This window comes from Battus philenor, unplaced genomic scaffold (genome assembly GCF_028537555.1).
Source record: "Battus philenor isolate CCGP_79_NKW_IND1 unplaced genomic scaffold, ilBatPhil1.0.hap1 SCAF_23, whole genome shotgun sequence".
Taxonomy (NCBI): Eukaryota; Metazoa; Arthropoda; class Insecta; order Lepidoptera; family Papilionidae; genus Battus; species Battus philenor.
The window spans coordinates 5,135,853-5,157,805 of NW_027181686.1; the positions used below are offsets into that span (position 1 = coordinate 5,135,853).

At 32.5% G+C, this 21,953-nt stretch overlaps 1 protein-coding gene across 1 annotated transcript; it reads left to right on the forward strand.

The window, feature by feature from the left end:
• The first annotated feature begins 5,186 nt into the window (after positions 1-5,186).
• Positions 5,187-21,567, forward strand: LOC137924364 (lysosomal acid glucosylceramidase-like). The gene is made up of 13 exons (XM_068767758.1): positions 5,187-5,320; positions 8,357-8,505; positions 9,530-9,584; positions 9,929-10,067; positions 12,654-12,810; positions 13,674-13,834; positions 14,807-14,930; positions 16,442-16,555; positions 17,850-17,997; positions 19,317-19,396; positions 19,486-19,736; positions 20,245-20,346; positions 21,447-21,567. The coding sequence occupies exons 1-13, from the start codon at positions 5,260-5,262 to the stop codon at positions 21,565-21,567; spliced, it is 1,662 nt and encodes a 553-aa protein (XP_068623859.1). The 5' UTR covers positions 5,187-5,259.
• Positions 21,568-21,953: the final 386 nt, after the last annotated feature.

A 21,953-nucleotide genomic window follows, 5' to 3' on the forward strand; every position in this document is an offset into this window, starting at 1 on the left:
TTTGAACGTAATTAAGTGCTTTAGAACTAATATTGGAAATGATTATTTTGAGTTTATAGACCATACATAATTTATAGACAGACATATCTAAATAATAATTAAAATACAAATACGAGTATATATAAACAAAATAATTGTGTTAGGCATGATAAAGCTATTTTAAATATTTATTAATTAAATATGCGGCGTGGTTAGATTTTGCGCGAAAACTCGATGCGGGAATAATAGCCCTGGTATTGGCCATGGTATTAGCCATGGTACGGATTTTAAACTTGCGAAACGAATCCCGAGAGACTCCTGACGATAAAGCCATACAGGATTTTTAGTGGTTTTAGAGAACTGAAATCGGTGCAGGTCCTAATTATAATTCCTGGGGCTCTGGACGCTTCTTTACTTTGTTACATAAAAAATTATATTTAAAAAATTCAAAGATTAATTCAAAAAATATTTTCAGGTTTTCAGAGTTATGAAAAGAACAAAGTGGATCTAGGTTCGTGGGGAAGAGCTAAAAGTTATATTAGAGATATTATTCAGGTATGTAAATACCTATATCCTTAACTTTAATTATTTATTGTTGCTGAACGGAGACGTAATTTTTCAGAATATCATGAATTTACCATACGACGGTCTCAGGAGTCTTTGTAACATAATAGCGATCCAAGATATGTTTAAGTACGTCCGTACTGTAGTACGAGTAGTCAAAGGAATTTAAGTTATATAGTGTCTTTATTACTTTTTATCATATACGTTAGAAAATATATACATAGTTGCATAAATAGTAAAGAAAAAGTGCAACGGCAGGTCTTATTACAAGGAGCAATTTCTTCCAGGCAATAAGAAAGGACAGGTAAAAGAAGGTTGTCGACGTGTACTTACAAAAATATATATGTACTTACATTTATTTATATATACTTATAATAAACACGTATATATAATTATAAATACAACAATAAACAAACATAACATTTTTAAAAAGAATTTTTTCTAATTTTCATTTTCACGTGATTTGATGTAACCGATGCTTAGTCTAAAACATAGAAGCCTTTGGACATTACGTAATTATTTCACCGAAATATGAGGTCGCCAAGCTCTTATCTTTCTTAGGTGGATGTTTCATGGAGTAAATTCTTGAGAGATGACTTCGATGGAGGGGGTGGGGAAGATATAGGAATCGTCCAAAAACATCTATTCATTTTTTTCCCTCTCTAGTCTTCTGTAGTAGTATATCGCTGCAAGCTTTACATCGTTTACCTATCTCATATGTTGATGTGCTTTATGACACTAACTTGCGTGTACTGCTTATTTATTATATACGTATTTGTTTTAGAACCTAAATAACAATGTTATCGGATGGATAGACTGGAATTTTTGTCTAGATGAAAACGGCGGTCCGAATTGGGTTAACAATTTTGTCGACTCTCCAATAATCGTGAACGCAGGGCGGAGGGAGTTCGTAAAGCAGCCAATGTTCTACGCGATGGGACATTTCTCGAAATTCATTCCACGCGGTTCTAGAAGGATCGCGGTGAAAAGCTCGTGTTCACCAAAATGTATCGACCATGTAGCGTTTTCGACGCCGCGGAATACGATAGTATTTGTGGTTTATAACGAGTAATTATTATTTTTATTTCTTTTAATATAACAATCAAATTGAGACAACGGTAATAAAAGATTGGTGTGTCACCTGATTGTATGTGGTATCGACTCATTAGAGAAGTAATAAGTAAAGTGTTCCGTTTGATTGTAATGTCGTAACTGATATCTGCTCATTAAGTAATAAGTAGAGTGTTCTGATTGTAAGTAATATCTGCTCATTGAGTAATAAGTGGTGTAGTCTGATTGTAAGTGATATCTGCTCATTAGGTAATTAGTATTGTTTTCTCCTGATTCTATACTTAAAATCAGATGGGTAAAGTAGCTGGTCATTAAGTTATAAGTAATTATTTTTTTAATGAAAGCAGTCAAAAGGACTTACTTATGTAACTTACGTTAAGAGGCCACTAGACGGGTTCTTTTATCGATTTTCAAGGCAATCCATACATAAAAATTATGTCACGCGTCAAGTGTCTATAAATCTATTTTCTATATTACAATGGTGATCATTGAAGCATTTCCATACTCTAAATTTAAATTAATATTATAAAAGCGCAAAACATAAAAAAAGTTTATATGTTTCATTTACATTTAAAATATTGATTGTGTACACCAATTTAAAATGAGAACACGTTCTCTGCTATTTAATCATTTGAGTGGCACAGAATTTAATTAATATAGGCACGTAAAATGTAAAGAGAAACAAATAACAATAAGGTAATTATAAAATCGAATTAAAAATAAGAACAAGACCGAATGTCAGTCGTATCATATATAATTACGTTAGACAGAATGTATGTAGATTTTCAATATTTTGCGTTGCACGCGTAATTGTAATAATTGCATTTGCATGTAAAACTACTAATTGCTTTTTGACTAGTTTTTTTTTTAATTCAATCTTAATTATTTCATCCTTAATCCTTTATTGCAGTAATGAGAACGCGACTAAAATAAGTGTTAAATTGTACGCGCACGAGGTCACTTTGAAACTGGAGGGCAAATCGATTACAACTGTCGAATTCAATAACGAAGATTGCAAATGGTTTGTGGTTCGAAATTTAATTTTTTTTTATTGTCTGCCATGATTCCACTGTTTGACGATGTTTGTACATTTTATAGCTTTCGCTTCTTTAGGCAGCTTTATAAAAATAATGATGGATTTTATTTGATTTATCTGCAATTCGTCGCAAAACTAAGCAGATATGTTAAATATGCACATGGGTTTTAATAGAGCAGAAGACCATTGAATTGTTTTCTAATTATGGCACGTGGTTTCTCTTCAGTCCCTTAACTATATATGAAGTTGTAAAGCAATCCAAAAGCGAGCTAATTGAGGTTATGATTGCCATTTGATATGTTTTTGCTTATAACGCTTGGTATCTTTGGCCACTGATATATTTAGGTACCCATGTGTCTTGTTGTTTCTTGTAAACCATGGAGTGCTGGCAATGTTCTTAAGGATGACATTTTGTATCTTTTGCAACATTGCTTTAAGCTGTCGATTTCCCAAATCTGAATGTCCATATAGTACTCAACACGGTTTATATATTAGGACCTAGTTGTCCGCAGAACCCACCAGATAATACCTTTGTTGATTAATGTTCGCCGTCTAAATATTAGGGGGACCTGAAAGTAATATCGTTTCTGTTGACATAATTTACAGAAAAACCGATTGATTTTTACCGATGATGGCTAAAGGTTTTTGATAACGACGGTGAATATATTATTGATTAGAGATAAAAACTTGTTAAAAATGTAGTCGTGTGAATTTAACTTAAGAAAGCTACATTACATACCGGTCCCCCTAATAATATTTAATATAATAACATGCTTTATTGATTTACATTAATATAAGTTTTTATTTATATACTATATATATATAGTATATAAATAAAAACTTATATTATTTAACAATTATTTGCCTAAACATTACTAATAGAAATATTATGTTTTCAGTAATTCGAACACGGCGCTCACCGTGTATGCAAATTCCAATCCTGTAATACTGAAAACGAAAGCTACTCGGATCACGATACAAGTAAAGTGACGTGTGAATAAAAACGCATGTTTTGTATAGTGTACCCTGACCATGTTTTGGTAAAGTCAACGTAAAGCTTAAATCGAGTGAAAAGCCAAGAAGAGATTTTACCCCAGAAATTTAATTAAACAATTATTGTGTCAAGAAAAATTATTGCCATTAAAAAAAACATTTATTTTAACCACTAGTAACCCAAATGACAGATGCACGAATAGCATTTTGAGTAAAAATAGTACTTTTTTTCTGATCATATGTTTTAAAAATTGTTTTTATATCCTACTTTTAAAAATATATGACATATTTTTTATTTAATTTTCTTGGCTCGTTCATCTATGGGACAACCTGAATATTCTTCTGATAATATTTTAAGCAAGTAGCAGTGTAAGGAATGGTGGACTATATTTTTGAACTGTTTTAAAATAACAGAATGCATGTGTCAACTACCTGCATGCCCCCAGGCTTCAAGGTGGCAGCCCCACCAGCAGGGTATAGTGGACTAATCACTCGCTTACCCGAAACTTAATGATTAAAGAAACTGAAACAGTACATAACCGGAGTTCGCGATGGCGACGTACTGTGGACGCCCTCTGCCCCATCTTGGGAACATAGGAATAAATGACGTGAAAATAAATGTCTTGAATATATAATTTTCACTTAAGCAAAGGCATTCTTTTTTATTTTTCTTAATAAAGTTTTTGTAAAACGTTCGCCTTAATTGTATAAAATTATTGTTATCGAAATTTAGGACTTGGTAATATTAAAATATAATATAATAATAAATAAATATTTAAATACTTTTAATAGGATTGTTTTATTTAATTATTATTACCTAATTCACTTTTCTATATTCTACTTATACAGCGTGACTCCTCTGACTGAAATCTTTTTTTCTTTTTTTAATTCAGTTGTAAAGCTATGACGGGGCTGGTATTTCTTTAATAAGAACATGGTGTGGTAAAAAAAAACATTTTTTTTCTAGAATAGTCTATGGTATTTCTTGGATGATACGATACCTATTATCCGCGCAAAAATCTAAATTTATTTCAGTCAATTTGTCATGGTTTTGCTGATAACACTTAACTAAATATTAGCGAGCTATTGTTTACATCTTACATAAGAAACAGTTTTAAAACTAGTAGCAAGACCAGGCGGCATTCGCATATCTTTAAATATGGTTACGGACGCGACATATTCTTCATATATTTCTTTTGATGTATATATTAAATGTCAAAAAAAAACAGAAAAAAAAAACAAAGTGATGTTATCAAAATAATATATTGTTGCCAGAGCCATAAAACGATATTTGTTTAGTTACACTGGTCTTTTTAAATAAATAAAAATAATAGTTTTCTTTACCTATGTGTAATCTACATTTAATTTTCTTGATTCCTCAATAAAACAATATTGGAACAAGAAGCAGGAAATAATAGTTTGTTAATTTTTACATACGTCCAGACATTTTGCTTTATCTTTTAATGAGTAATACACAAAATTACTATATAATGGCTGGCCTCTATAACATTTTTCAATTGAAAAGGCAAAGTATAATTGGTGTTATTTAGTACTTGAAGCTTAATTTGAATAAATGTTATTATACTAATTTATGATAACGTATACAAAAATTGAACATGTACAAGTACAGAACTATATTGATTATTATTGCTGTTCTGTTTATTAGTAAGTCTATAGGTGAGTACCCTTTTTTTTTAATTAGACTAAGAGGTTTAAACAATATTTCAATTCATAACATTAGTAATTTTTCAATTGATTGATTTATTTATTCCTGTAATTTTGTTTTACATTTTTTTATGTTGAAATATACGGTAATAATTATTAATTGAATTCCTTTACTTAATATTTATTTTATTACATTGTGTAGTTATTATTATAAATTATATTTGCTTTGTAACTTTATTTTATTCGCGAATTAAAATCGGATGTCGTAAGTACATCGTGTACAAAGATGAAAGTGCTTACATTCCGCGGTTTCTTGTTTTATTTTGTTTTTGTTTGTAGCTGTCGCTGGTGATCCTAATTAAGAAAAAATATCGCTATCGTTTTCATGGAATAAAATTTTAAAGATATTTTTTTCTAGAAAAGATAGGAAAAATTAATCATTAACACCTGTGACTAAGTAATATAATTACGCATGGCGTGCACCTAAGCCTTTGAAATAAAATAATACTTCTTGTATCAGCTCAAGCTGGTACATAAGATGGTGTATCTAATTGATTCTTACGCCGTTTATTAAGAAAACGTTTAATATAATATATGAACTATAAATGCTATATCTATTATCGAATTTCTAAAAAAACGTACTTAAATAGCTGGATACTTTAAGTCACTTATATGTCGGGATTACGTTGATTCTTATTTGTTAACAATGACTTTTATTCTGATCTTGTCTACACTGATTCTTCAATCGCATTTGCAGTATTCACGGATCTAAGAGTGCTTAGCGCTGATAGCACTTAGCATCAACATCTCATAATGGTAGCGAAACGCGAAGGCAACCTCGTGAGCTTTGGCTCAAGCCGCTACATACTACTGTATTACAGGATTGGTTGGTGGTGAAGCTTTTAGATTCCATAGGTGGGCGCTCAAGTTAAAAGTCCCGACATATACATAAATTATACATACGTAAATATAACTACCATACAGAGTATTATGTAGAAGAGTGTATTTTGCAGGTGGATAGTGTTAGTCTATAAAAATTTTTTTTTAGTATAGGCAACGCGGTCTGATATGTTTTAGTTTTTTAGTTACAGTGAAAAAAAGGATTTTCTGTAAAATTGATCTTTATTGGAGCATTTGTTACATAAAAAACATAACATAAGATTACAATATATTCTTCTTTTATTATTTTTAAATTAAGCACATAACCCACAGTAGAATCAAAGTGATTTCACTTTTCTTATAACAAAATCAATCGTTTTTCAGCGCGTCTTTACAAAAAAACGCTATTGAAAAACGATTTAGATTATTTAGAAAAGCTGTTTGTCTCCTCTTTCTTTTGACGTATAAAACAACAAGATACACCCTGGACTCTATTCCATTAGAAATAATCAAGTAATGTTTACTTCAATTCTTCCTTTTTTAAGTAGTGTATGTATTTATTCTAAGCTTAATTGCTTTCCTTGCTTTATTTACCTTAGTAAAAATCATATTTGTACACACTTAGTAGTAGTAGTAGTACTTGTAGTTTAGTGGTTGAACAATTACATTAGTTCGTCTTGTTTTAACCCTTTCTTTACCGCAGTACGATCCACCGAAGTGACGCTACTGAACCGGGCAGCGCGTCGCGAAGTATGCACATTGCATGGCGGTAGACTAATGTTTAAATATTCTCATTTGAGTGTTACTTACATACTTAAAAAATTTACTGGTATATTAACTAAAAATGGGAGTTTGGATAATTCTTAGTAATTTATTTGGCTGTGATAAACCTTAAAATAGAAATCTACACATAAGCCCACATTACAATTTTTACGTTCATATTTAGATTCCCGTCTTTACCATTTGGATTGCAAACAGCGCACCATCTACTTCGATTTATTCCCACTAATTTATAAATTGAAAGTAAAATGTCTTCAGTCAACCGTAGTAGTATTATTGCGGTGATACTTTTTATATTTAAAATTTTGGTTTTCAAATACATAATTTACTTTTGAAGAATTGTTTTTGAGTAAAGGCGTATTCAATAACATGATTGTACCCATAGAGAAATCAATTCAATAACACTGAAATATAAGTAACGGCAAATGGATGCCATCTAAATGCAGCGCTGGTATACACGGGGTGTGCAGTGGAAGCCGGCTAACTTCGGCGCTGGTACGAATCGCTGCTGCGTATTCTCTGTAAGCTTGTTTGTGAGCAGTGGTAATCCCTATAATTAATGCACAAAGTGTGAATTATATAAGATTGTATCACGGGAACCCGTAACCTACGATCATAAGTCTCAGTTCTTTACCGCTGGGTTACCACTGCTGAATAAATATTATTATATTATTCGTTCTTTTGTCAAAACTAGAATTGCTTAGTCTACCATAGTTTTAATGAAGATAGCCTCGTAGCACAGCGGCTTAATGTAGATAATTTTGGCCAATAAATCCTGAACAGATATCACGAAATTGATTTAAAAAATATATGGATTATGTGTCGTTAATTTGACGTGGGCATGGTTTATTTTTTGTTACAGAAGTTTTTTGATATTTGGACTTTCTCGGGTTTGAGATTGTAGAGTGCCAATGTTTATTACATTAGACCTAAATACAATTTTGCTAAGGTAGAGCTCGAGTCTTGAGCCCTACCGGCTTATTAAAATGGACAACTTAAATTGTCCGTACTGTATAAGATCCGCGTTCGTGGGTATCCGAGATTATTATGTTATGGTATAACATATTGACTCAATGGAAAAGTACGACGATGATCTAAAACCAAACACCCCATCCTTCGTTAGATTTATGTACAGTTTATTGTTAATTTACAATTTGTTTACACAATTGTAAGTTAAGCTATTCATTGCATAGATAACATACTCTCAGCTATTTGCCCAAGTGAACCGTTCGCTGAATTAAAATGATATAAATTATACAGTGTTATTATGAATTCTTCCATCACTTTCAATTTCACTCTGCCAATTTATTTTGATAATTTTTGTGTTTACTGCCATGTACATTGTCAAAACTTTCCTATTTATTCTGAATTAATGCTTTTAAATTTCAGAAAGCAAACGCATCTCATCGCAAAAGCCATGTGCTGCGAAATCGATACCGGGCCAGTCTGTAGTGTGTGTTTGTAACACAACATATTGCGATGAAGTGATGCGGGAATTCCCAAGAAAAAAACATTATGTTGCTTACACCTCTTCAAAGGTATTTGTAATAATTTCTTGTCTAAATATATTATATGTACTTGATATCTGTCTGCAATATACAGATTAAAAAGTACATAATTATTTTAAAAGTAATATACAGGTGATTTGAAATAGGTAATAAAATCTTTAAAAAGCGAATTTATGTTTATTCTCTGTCAATTAATATATGGTACAACATATACAACAATCAATGGTTTCAGAGATATCAAAGCTATTCGGTTTAGTTTTTAGGTTAGGTTTTTTTAAAAAGAACCTTTTTTTACGAGAAGAATAACGGTTGTTATCGAAAAATAACGCTGCAAAAAATAGCTGAAAAATAAAGGGTTTAAATAACGGCCGAATCTTGATAAATTCCTGAAGACCTTAAAAGTAAAGAAATATTGATATAAATACTAATTGCGTGGCTTAAATATAAATAAGAATTACATAAAAAAAAGCGTTTTCACAATTGCTTACATAATAATAAAAATAAAATTTAATTAAAAAAGTGTTAAATTAATTCCACGTTTTGGTATATTTCTAAAATGTTATAAAAAGTCTTTAAAATCTAGAATTACTTATCTGTATTGAAATTATTTACATAAATTATTTCTAGTTCCCAGGAAACCTTCTTCCATCGTCTTCAACGACGGACGTTGCTTTTTCTTTTATATAGCATTCAAAAAAACCGGTAGTTAAATAAAATAAAATAATAAAATAAATCTAAAATCAAATAATAATTAATTTAAATGTTTTTTACACTGACAGCCACGGTTTCTAGCACAAGTACTAGCCTTTTCCTTAATTCAGATCGAGAGATTGCCGTCGTCAACTGTTTTATCAGCAGTGGCGATGATTCGTCTTTTAAATTTCTCCAATGTTACATACATTTAAATGACCTTAATGTAGGCATAAAAACTAGTGTTTTATAGTCAATCAATAGCAAAGCATGGTCTATCGACTTATTTTAATAACTGTTATTAAATGGAATAACAATTCTAAATTTAATAAAATATGCACTAAAAGATAAATTCGTTGTTCAGGCGGGGTCGCGATTTAAAAAAAGCCACGGAAGATTCAATTCACCTACTTATCCAGGTAAGTACAAATTTGTACAATATATAATGGTACTTGATATTAACTATTTAAAATGGAAGGTAAGACGTTTTGAATTTTATATCTAAATTGAAAAAATTAAAATGAAGAACTTAAACAATCTTAGTTCAGTTTCTACTTTTACCGAAGACACGAGGGTCGATTTTGAACCAGTTGTTTAATGTTATATAAAAAGACATTACTACATTTATTTTAACTGTCTTTTAATTTTATCATTTCGATACATTTCATGATGATCTAAAATATAAGCCCGAACTAAATGTAAACCAAATGGCAATTTGTAATTTTCGTTTCCCTTATTTACGTTTCTGCAATTGTTATTTTAGATGACAGCTGCGTGGAAACATTATATGTAAATCCCAAAAAGAAACATCAAAAGATAAAAGGTTTCGGAGGTGCCATTACCGATGCAACAGGGATCAATTTGAAAAGTTTACCAGCGAAGATGCAACAGTATATGATCGAGTAAATATATATTATACTTTTTTGATATTGTTATTGTATCATACCAGGTAAGGGAACAAAAGATCCAAAAACTCCACTAGTAAACCATAAACGTTGTGGATAATTCTATTACTGAAAAAGAAAATTTGAAAGAAAGATAAAAGTTATATTTTACTGAACAGTCAAAACAGACGTACCGCGTCTTAAGAAAACGCGACGAGGTGGGGGCGGACTATAGATGTAAGGCCGGTTTAAAACGAATTAAACCAATCGGTTTAAAACGAAAAAAAAACCGTTTAAAACCGAAAAAACCCATTTTTTTCGATTTTAAACGTTTAGTGTTGACGACTATGTTTTTCTTAAATATAAACACATTATCTATTCCAAGCGTAGACATTACCTAGCTAAGTTGAAAAACTATTACCTAGTTAACTATATTGGTTATTTTGAAAAGATTTATCAATCAGTTTCATTCGGTTTAAAACCAAACTCACACACTTGCACTTCTCACGCGGAGTGACGTCAAGATGCGACGTTGTCAGCTCGCCTACTCCACACCACACACACACATACATAGCGTGTTGCGTGCGGACATATCAGTGTTGCCAGTATTGTTAAAAATGTACAAATTTGGATTCAATATAAAGGTACTCGTACCAAATATGCCAAACATTACTAAATAACTAAATTGTAATGAGCTGTTATAAAATTAGATTATTAGGTACCCGACTTTTTCTTGAAAGTAATAAAAAAAACTGGCTAATCTTACACAGTCCACTCGATAACATGATGATCATACAATTTCTTTATGATTTAGGTACATATTTTAATTTATTGTATGTAATATTGTTTCTTTATAATTATAGTACTTTATATGTAATATACTTACCTACATAGGTATAAACTGCATAGGTAACTAACACAAGACCAAGTATTGTCGATAATGATGTGTAAAAACACTGTTCTTATATTTTAGTAGGCGAGTTTTAAACCGTTTAAAAAGATTTATTTGGGGTTTTAAACCGCCACTTTTGGTTTTAAACGTTTTAAATCGGCTTTTTTACATCTATAGGGCGGACTAACCAAACAAAGCAGCCGATGTAACGATCCATGCTGAAGATTCTAAAGGAGATTTCGAGCTTTAGTACTGCGAAGAGATCTAGAGTAAATAACTCGGCGTTCTGCCATCTTAAGCGCGGTTATCTGTAATCGTATAGCAAATACATAGTTTGTCAGTGACAAAAAACGAAGAAATTAACTCCCGTCACATATTATTTGATATGTTCACACAAAAATATTTAAGTATTTTGTGTGCACATACAGTATAATTATATATAAGTGAAAGTTGTATTTAAATCCAACTCGGATGAGCAGCGTTCGGGAAGCTCGATGTAGGTGTTGGACCAGTGTGTGTTGCCGGTGATAACTTACGGATCCTAAACGTAGTCGCTTACGGTAGGCCTTATTATTTTATTTACTTTATTGGAGATAGACAGTAACAAAAGGCAGTAAGAAAGTACAAACTTAGAAGCTTAGAAATATAAAATTAGTTACAGTTGTTACCTTATAACTATCTCACTGAGAACATATAATGATTTATAGTCAAACAATGAAAAAACAAATAAAAATAAAAACATTACTAAACAGAGATTCAAGACTATAGTTTATACTCGTATATTTATATTAGGTTGTTTATATATTTATATTATAAATATATAGATGTCACAAGGTCATGCAGGGAGCAATGTAGAGAGCTATGTTCGAAGTGCTATGTTATGAGATCGAATCAGAAAGAGATCCGCAGGAGAACCAAGGTCACGTAGGTCTGAGCATTGCTCATCTAAAGTGCCAGTGGGCGGGGCGCATTGCTCGTTAAACCAATGGCTATTGGGACAGAAAGATTTTCGTGTGGCGATCACAAACCAAGATACGGCGTCAACAGGCTCTACACTAGGTGGATTGATGACATAGTTAAGGTCGCGGCACGGGCAGTACAAGACCAGTCACTGTGCGAATCTTTTGGGGAGGCCTGAAAAGTAGAAGACGTATAAAATCTTTAAAGGCATGAATAAATAGCTCATTTGTCAGCATAAAACTTTTACACCTATTTTCAATCATTCTGTATAGTGATCACACTGAAATATTTCTCATTGTTTTTTTATTTTATAATATGACAGTTAAATATTTTCTGGCACTACATAGTAAGCAGGTACAGACTGTAAACAGAAATTGATTTTACTATGTAGTAATCTGAACTTTGAAGACACTTTTTTTTTGAAATTATAATTATGATATTTATAATTTCTGAAACCCATTGATTTTGGATAATATGTACCCTATATTCATTGACAACAAATAAGCTAAATATGTACCGGTTCAAAACTTTTACAACTAAAACCTATCACCTTGTGTATCTACAAATTGAATCAGGATTTCAGTGTTCTGATTTTGAGATAACCGCAAGCAATATACAAGGCAAAGAAAACGTATTACCTCGAGCGAAGATAAACATTACAAAATTGTATAACAAACTTCTAAGTGACTGTCTCCATCCAAAAGTGAACGCCTTGTTCATACTGTCACCATTATATATGTCTGTTGTTTCAGTTCATACTTCAGTTCACGTGGCATCGAATATAACATGATGCGTGTGCCCATTGGAGGTAGTGATTTCTCTACTCATCGATATTATTACAATGAATTGCCAATCGACGACACGGAGCTAACTAACTACACATTGACGCGCGAGGACTACCAGTATAAGGTGAACTATAAGCTTCTGTATGAATCACCAGGGGCGGCTCTAGCTTGTGTAGCGCCCGTGTGCAGTGAATCCCTGGCGCCCCCTTGGCCTACCCCCCCCCCCCGCGGCTATAGCTAATAACTAAGCCGTCGTAACAAGAAAGTTTTTTTTTATATTCCAACAAGGTATTTTATCAGTAGGTATAGCTTACAGTATGGTATTAGTTATGGCCTTTCTTCTTATGACGGCAGAATAACACTCATTGTTTTTATGCCTGTAGTACATCTCTGTTGTAAACTAAGCGGCGAACCGCGATAGATTCAAAGACAATGCTCTTAGTTGTTTCAGGGAGACGGCGGCGCCTGTGTGCATTGCATACCCTGCACTATAGGTTAAGCCGCCCCTGACTAACGCGCTGCCCGTTAAATATATAATGCGGCCCACCAAAAATTTCAAAAAATTATTTATTTCATCGAATTTCTCCCATCAATGTAATGTTATATAAGTAATTAGTTCCCGAAGACTTTTTAATTGTGACTGACATGTAGAATAATACCGGTCTAAAAATGCATTTTTGTTCAATTCAAAATTAAAGCAATTCAAAATGAACACTGATCAAGATTGAGTGACGTGTAACTGTAGACACCCAGTTCGCTTCGATTTGCGAATCAGAAACGAGGAAATCCGAAGAAGAACGAAGGTTCCCGACGTAGCCCGAATAATTGCACTTCTGAAATGGCAGTGAGCGGAGCACAATGCTCGTAAAACCGATGATCTCTGGACTGAAAGTTTCTAGGGAGGTCTACGCCTTGCAGTTGGCATCTACCGTTTGACATGATTATGATGATTATTATTATTACTTGTAATAATTTAACATTTTACAGATACCGGTGATAAAAGCTTGCGAGAAAGCGGCGACAGCGCCGGTGTATGTTCTTGGAAGTGTGTGGTCTCCGCCTGTATGGATGATTGACCACTTCAAGGCAGGGGGACTAAACCGTTTGAATCCAAAATATATGCAGACATACGCCTTATATTTTCTTAGGTAATTTAATTATTTTAACTTACTATTCTATCTTAATCTATGCGTGTGACAACAAGTGATGACGGGCAGCGAAACGTTGTTTATTACTCTGGGCCTGAAGAGAGAACTATAGAGAGAGCTATGCTCGGGATTTCTCTACAAGATCGAATCAGAAATAACGATATCCGTCGAAGAGCTAAAGTAGCTGAAATAGCATAGCGGATTGACTCAGTAAAGTGAGCAGGCCACATAGCACCAAGAACAAATAGTCGTTATGGTCTTAAAGTTCTGGAGCGGAGACCAAGGACTGGCACGCGCAGTGTAGGATGTCTATTTACAAGGTGGACAAGCGTCCTTCTCCTATCCAACCGGTCCTTTTGACAAAAAAAACCTATGGGCAGCCTATGACCAGCTGTGAACGTTCTATGTCTGAAATTTTCATGATGTTGATGATTTAATTTTATTCTGCGTAACAATCTTTTTTTTTTCTATTACAATAAACTTAGATAAATATTCTTAGTTAAACAGGAAATCTACAATTTTTGTATATTTTTGCGATATGATGTAAATTTTATTTAAACTTTAATTTAATTCATAACTCGTTCACAACAATTTTCATTTTAACTGACCTAAATGTAGGTGTGTATATTCAAAGTGCCCTATTGTAACATATAAACGTGGTAATCACTATTTTCAAACTGCATAATCTGAAATACTTTTAAGTACAAACGAACTAAAATTTCTTTTTCAACCAAAAAATTAGTAAGGAAATTGAAATTTGTTTTAATATTATTAGCATATTTCGGGTTTTTTACTATGTTTTTTGAGATCAAAATTTTGAAATGACATAAGTAGCTTTAATTAGCTTGACGATAAATTAAAAAAAAATACAATGTTTAAACAGCTTTAAATGCAATTCAATACTTTGATAAATTTTGCAAAAAATTTTCGTAAATTTTTAAATATAAAAATTATAAAAACAATGCTTTGCAGATTTTTAGAGCAATATATGGAGAACGGTATTAAATTGTGGGGCATAACTACCACTAATGAACCGCTAGATGGCGTGCTACCGCTGGGCAAGTTCCAGCACCTTGGATGGTCAACTAAGTCAATGGTATTGGAAAATATTTAATTTTTGTTGTTGTTATGTGTTAAATAGTTTGTTTGTTTAAATACCTTTTTTCTAGTTATACGAATTACAAATTGACAGAATTGAAGCTTAGAGTCATTCTCTACTATCAGTAGGCGCAAAAACATTGCTAAAAACCTTTCTTTACGTTATTTTATGTGTTCATAATTTTTTTTCTGCCTTACGTGTCATGAATAACTATAAAAATTTACTGCATAAGGTCAATAAACGTCATTAATTTTTCGCGGCTTCTGATGTATTTTTTTCTTTTTAGAGTTAAAGTTTATAATTTGTCAAATTTCTTTATTAGATTCATTAATTTTATTAAAAAGAATTTTTTTTATGTAACCTTAACCATTTTAATGTATATCAAAACCAACCAGATATAAATAATACGACAAAAGATAATTTATTCCAAGTAGTTTCGCAAATAGTATATATATATAATATACTATTTGCGAAACACTTTTTCCTCGACTTAATACATAAATCACGAAGGAGATTTAAGTCATGTTTTGTCAGAAATAAATCAATACAGATAATACACACAATGTTTTATACCTATTAACTATATTATTCGAACTTATATAAGGAATTGGTGGAATATCCGTGACCATACAATAAATTAAAACATTACAGATTGTCACTGCATAATTTACAGAAAAAGTGTGAAAAATCAGTGTTAAAATGCTGTTATAGATAACAAATGGTCGAGTTAAATTTTAATGTTTTATAGTTTATGGATTATTTGTACAATTCTTGGAAGGTTTGTGATCGGTAGTTTTTTAACGGTTTGTTATCTTAAGCCATAAAGCTACGTAATGAATTATCTCTTTTGTCGGAACGCTAAAATATTAACAGTAAAGATAAATATTGAATGTCCACAGACAACGTTTATTGGTCTACTGCAGTAAGAAATTTTCATTCGAAAGAAGCATCCCGGACATACTTTCAATCGTTTATTTAATGTTAGGATAACGAGTAAAAATAACTTTTATAGAATTCGTACACTGCAAAAATTAGATTTTGATTTAAAATAATCACATTTTATAATTTTATCTATTTTAAATATAAATATATTCATCCTAATGTAGTTTTACATGGTTTTGATCACATGCTAATTCGTATTTTTTTGGTTTACAAGGAAAAAAAGAGGTTAATTTTTATTTTATAACAATTCTGAAATAAAAATATGAGTAAATTTAAAATTATATTTACCGTTCTTATTTGATCTAATTTAAAATAATTTTTCATAAATAGATTACCCAATCTTTATGTATTATTTACATCTGTTGTAATGTCATCTCAGAAATGGATTCTGAAATAGAAAATAATGATGTAAAAACCTCCCATAACATTACAAATAAATAAAGTTTTTATAACAAAAATAAAATAATAACTTGCAACAGAAATAACTCGTTACTTAATATTTATATTAAGAACACAATCTTTACTTTTTTGTGCACAAGGATTAAGTCAATATGTGTTTGTTACAGGGCGAATGGATAAAAAACAATTTGGGTCCAACAATACGTAATTCGAAATTTAATGACACAATGATACTGGCCGTGGATGATCAACGTTTCTCCGTACCCATGTGGTTTAACATCGTAAGTCTTATACATGTCGGGTCTTGGTTGAATCATGTTTATTAATTAATTTATGCTTAATCGAACAATGTTCGATTACCTGCGCCCTCGTCAAACAATAGCGCGTCAGTCTACCGCTAGCGCCATCTACCGCGCTCTAAAGTTACTGCTTTACAATATATTTTTAAGTTATTTTATATTTTTAATTTGTAAAGTGAGGAACTAGGTACGAAAATTACTGTTAATGATACAAACCAACCCATTACAGTATATGGTATCTAGCATTTGCTTCGGCACATCGGAATAATTAGCCCTATTATCCATTAAAAATACATTCGCCATAGAAAACAAATTCTAATACAAAATCTAATGTAATACTTCATCTGTTACCTTAAAAGATAAATTGGCAAATTTTATCGAAAGCGTAGCATGATATTGTACTCGCCAGACAGGGTCAAAATTAAAATCACACAAATTGTGATCATGGTACAAACTATAGAGGAATTATACTAGATACAAACAAAGAGGCAAATGTCAATCAACATTACAAAGGGGAAAAACTGTCAGTCCACATGTCATTTGAAGTACAAATGCGTTCTCTTATTTTTATATTTGGCATTCATATTTACTTCATTTTTAAATTCATTTAAAATTACATCGAATATTGTTAATTGTCAAACACAGATGGTGTCGTCATTAATTATATTTGCGTATAATTGTATTTTAAGACATAATTTGAAGTTAAATATAGTCATCGAAACAACTATACTAATCATCCTATACCATTATTAACCATATATCCTATACTAGACATCTATCGGCTATTTTCATTGATCACGTTTATAAAAATTTACTAAACAAAGTTTTCCATTTTTGTGCTTGATATAATATATAATTTATGAATTTAAGATATTCTGTTATGCACACACAGGTACTTAATCCGTACAAGCTTAAGGCACATAAAATGGCTCGTGCCAGGATCAATTGAACTATCTGTACTTATCACAGTCGATCTTACTTGAGAAATGTATAATTATGGGTAATTATAACAGAATTTAAATTTTAAATCTCACGGCCATTGGGACTGAATGGCTATTGAGTGGTGACCATGATACGGTAGAAGCGGCGTGGGTAAACTTCCCAGTAAGTGGACTAAAGACAGTCAAGGTAGTCAAAGATGTCGCTGGATACAAGTAGCACAAAATCGTTTATTATGGCGACATTTGGAGAATGCAAAAAGCCTTGCAATGGGTGTCTATCGGCTGACATGATGATGATATTAGAATGTAAAAAAGGAAATTACTCTCTTTCGCAGTTGATAGAACAAGTCCCTGAAGCAGAAAAGTACATAGACGGAATTGGGGTGCATTTCTATTTCGACCAAATAACACCACCTATGCTTCTGAAAGAAGCAATTAAAGATCACCCTGATAAGTTCATTATTTCTACGGAAGCTTGTGAAGGTTCGTTAATTTTTTTATTACATGTTACTCTTTTATCAAATGTCAAATAAGCAAAACCCTCAATCGACAAGATTGTAAGTTGAAAGTGCATTGACATCCAAGGTTTTGAACAACAAAATCCTATGTAACGCAGAATGCTTCGTTACCTTGAAACATAACACGGTAAATAAATAATCTTAATAAATTAAATTACTATACTCCACTTCCAATATCGCACAGTACTACGACAATGTGTGCTGTCAGTGGTGACTTTCGGCACTGTAACGTAGTCTCTTTCTTCGAGCCATAGTCGCTTAACGAACCATGAAGTGGGTTATGTTCAAGAGTTCTAATTAGGAATAAAGAGATTCGTTAAACTTTGAAAATAACTGACATAATCCAGAGAATTTACAAGTAACAGTGGGTAAGTCACGTAGCATGCAGGTTATAGAGTCTTTGAGGTCTTCAGATTTTAGAGTGGCCACCACAGATCGCAGGCACAACGTCGTACGTTCACTTACATAATGAATAGACTGTATAGTTAAAGTTGTCTGTCTTGTTGGAAAGATATGGACATAGGTCCAGAAGTAGATGTCCTATAACAGAAAATTAAGATGATAGTGTAATCCAATTTATCTCGGGAAATGTTTATGCTCTTGAGTCTAAAATAAACGTCGTAGAGTTACAAATTCAATAGGTATGAAATGGAAAACATATATGTACGAGTCGTTACATTCTTCTGTATTAATGGAATGGGAGGTTGATGAGCTCTTAAATCTTTTAGGCGAGAATTCCATGGAGTGACCTGTCACAAAGCTTCTGTAGCCTTGAATGCCCGTTTAGTATTCCAACTGAAGGACGCGCGTAACGACCGAACCTCGATTGCTGCTGCCTAATTCAAAAAAAAAAGTTACAGAAGAAACTTCAACAATGCTTCGTTCTAGGGGTCGCGAACCCCCGGGCCGTTACCGAAGAATTGAGACTTCTTTGATACACGAGCCAACTTTGATTTCGACAAGGCGATTAGTTTTCAAATGCACACAATCAGTATTTAGTATTGTGTCCTGTTAGTTTCAAAACAGATTATAACCGTCTGAGCATACTTCTATTAACATCAATCTTAATAATTCTAAGGTTGTCACTGCCTATCTGGCATTAATATCACTTCGGAAAGCGCTGAGACGTGGTGGATGAAACTCCAGTAACGCTTTTATCTATTATCACAATATAGACTCTGTTAAAAGTTTGGCACTTTGAAAGAATATTATTTCACAGCCAGTGTAATCACTTGTTTACTTGTTCATATACTAAAATTAAAAACTTATTTTAATAATTTACAGGATCATCGAGCCCGAAAGGGGAAAAAGTAATTTTGGGATCATGGAAAAGAGCTCAAAGATACATAGTTGACATTCTTGAAGTAAGTTAAAGTAAATAAGGATTTTTAGACACATGGAATCACACCGACGTGTATAATATTTAAATATTTAACTAAAAATGAACTTTCAGGATTTACTTAATGACGTAGCAGGTTGGATAGACTGGAATATGTGTTTAGATATGCAAGGCGGACCGAACTGGGCCAAGAACTTTGTAGACTCACCCATTATAGTCGACGCAAAGAAGAAGGAATTCTATAAGCAGCCGATGTTCTTCGCAATGGGCCACGTCTCAAAATTCGTGAAACGGGACTCGTACAGGATCGAAATGACCAACGTAACTGTTTGTCCTGTTCCTGAAAATGGCGATTATGAGAGCTCGTAAGTGAATTTAAAATTACATCTCTGCTTGTACAGAGCTAGAGTCTTCAGATCCTATTGACATTGGAATGCCTATGTCCAGCAGTGCTTGTCCAAAGGCAGAAATTATGATGATAATGCCTCTAGATGAAGAGTCCTTAAAGCGGTATTCCCATAAATAAAGTTATACATGAATAATTTTCTACACGAAATTCCTAGATTGACTTAGATTGATTGACTTTTAGCTAATGTATATGCTGACAGCTTGTAGGTTTATCAACTTTATGTAACAATGTATATAAATAACATAATCATATTATATTAAGAAAAAACCTTTCTTAATTCAGATTACTACATAATTAATTCAAGTTTTTTACCGACAACTGAGATATACGTTCATCTCCTTAAAACTTTTACACCTATAACTAATCACGTGTTTCTAATGTAAATTTATCGATACATGATGTTCTAAGTTTAAGCAGCATTTATATTCCTAAATCTTTGTATTCTGTCTTACTTTGTTTTTTAGTGAGAATATCTATGAAAGCAACACAGACACGAATCCGCCGGCTTACGACAGTGCTGCCTTCGTTACGCCTGATAACACAATTGTTATTGTTATTCATAACCAGTAAGTATCGACTACGAACAATCTAGAGCTGTTGAAATTAGATCATCACTTATTTTCCACATGGGCTCAATGTTAGACTAGGCCTGCTTTACTTATTCTTAATTTTTAAAGTCAGTTAATCACTTCGAATCAGAAATGAGGGGTCCGTAGATGAACGAATGTTATCGACACTGCTCATCGGATTGGTATGTTCATGACAATGGGCAAGTTACATAGCATGCAGAACAGATGGTGCTGGGGCCTTAAGGTTTTGGAGACGATGGACCTGCGGGAGCAGTAAGAGGTCCATCTACAATGTTGTTACTTTAATGTGAAGTGTGGCCGCTTCAATAATTAAGGTCGTAGGAAAACATGGGATGCAGACCGATCCCATAATCTATTGGGATGATTATGTCCAGCAGGGGACGTCCTGTGGCTGAAATGATGATGTTGAAATCACTTCAACTAATCAATATGAACGCAACATTTCCAAGCAATTTGTCAAGCTACACCTTTGGTGCAGTATTGCCGTTATTTTTCCTATATTTAACATTAGACGAAACAATATTAAGCAAAATAAAAATTAAACAAACACAAGCACTAAACGTGATTAATACAAATCACACAGATGGTAAGACGATTATTTAATAATAATACAGATTATCAGATTTTTGAAAAATAACCTTAATTTTTCTGATTCTGTGATAGAATGGCGTTGAGGTATAAGATTACTATTCGCTATCATATACTCAATATTGTTATCGGACATCTTACTCTGCGTTTAACGGTCCTGCATTCCACTCCTGAACCTTAAAGCCCCAACCGCCATCTGTTCTGGCATGACCACTCTACTTCAACTTGGGTGTGAAAAAAAGTGATTTAAAATTTATAATTTTTTTATGCCAGTATTAATGGCGACAATAACATCTAGAGCCGTTACCTACACTTAGATAACTGCAAAGTATCTATGTTTCTAATTGGATCGGTTAGAGAAATCCCAAGCATAGTTCTCTACATAGCTCATTGAGCGACTATGAGGTTGTCTATGAGACCATGTTTCATTGTACATAAGGACGGTTTGATTAAGAAATTTTTGAAAATACTATACATTTTGTTTACAGAGGTTCTGAAAAAACAGTCGTTGTCAAGATGGGTGACAAGGAAGCGGTCGTTCAACTGGAAGCGTCTTCAATTACGACAGTGGAGTTTTTGAACGACGAAAATTTTTTTGAGTGCAAATGAGAATTTTAAAAAAAAAAATCGATTGTATCCAACTTTTACTTATCGATGATTAAATTTTTCTTGACTTTCCGAACGTTGTTTTATTCTTTAGTCTATTTAATATTTTTCTAGATCGACAAGAGCTTTATGGATTATTTAATTTATTTCTTCCACAATCCTTTATAGATTAACTACGCCACTTGTAAAGTACAAGTCATTGTCAATTCAAATTAAAAATTAGGAAAAGAGACTTAAAAGAATAAGAAAAACGTCACAAATATAGTGTAGTAGATAGTGTATTACACTAGCAGCGTATAAGAAGTATGTATGTTATGTGTGGAGTACGTGTTTAATTAACGATCCCAGTTATATACAATATAAAGCATGCCGCGAACACTGCCTATATG

Excerpts from the sequence above, each read along its gene's own strand:
- LOC137924364 (XM_068767758.1), top strand. The coding sequence starts at position 5,260 with ATGTACAAGTACAGAACTATATTGATTATTATTGCTGTTCTGTTTATT. Across the intron at positions 5,321-8,356 it reads GTTTATTAGTAAGTCTATAG|AAAGCAAACGCATCTCATCG; the intron begins GTGAGTACCCTT and ends TTTAAATTTCAG. Across the intron at positions 19,397-19,485 it reads ACATAGTTGACATTCTTGAA|GATTTACTTAATGACGTAGC; the intron begins GTAAGTTAAAGT and ends ATGAACTTTCAG.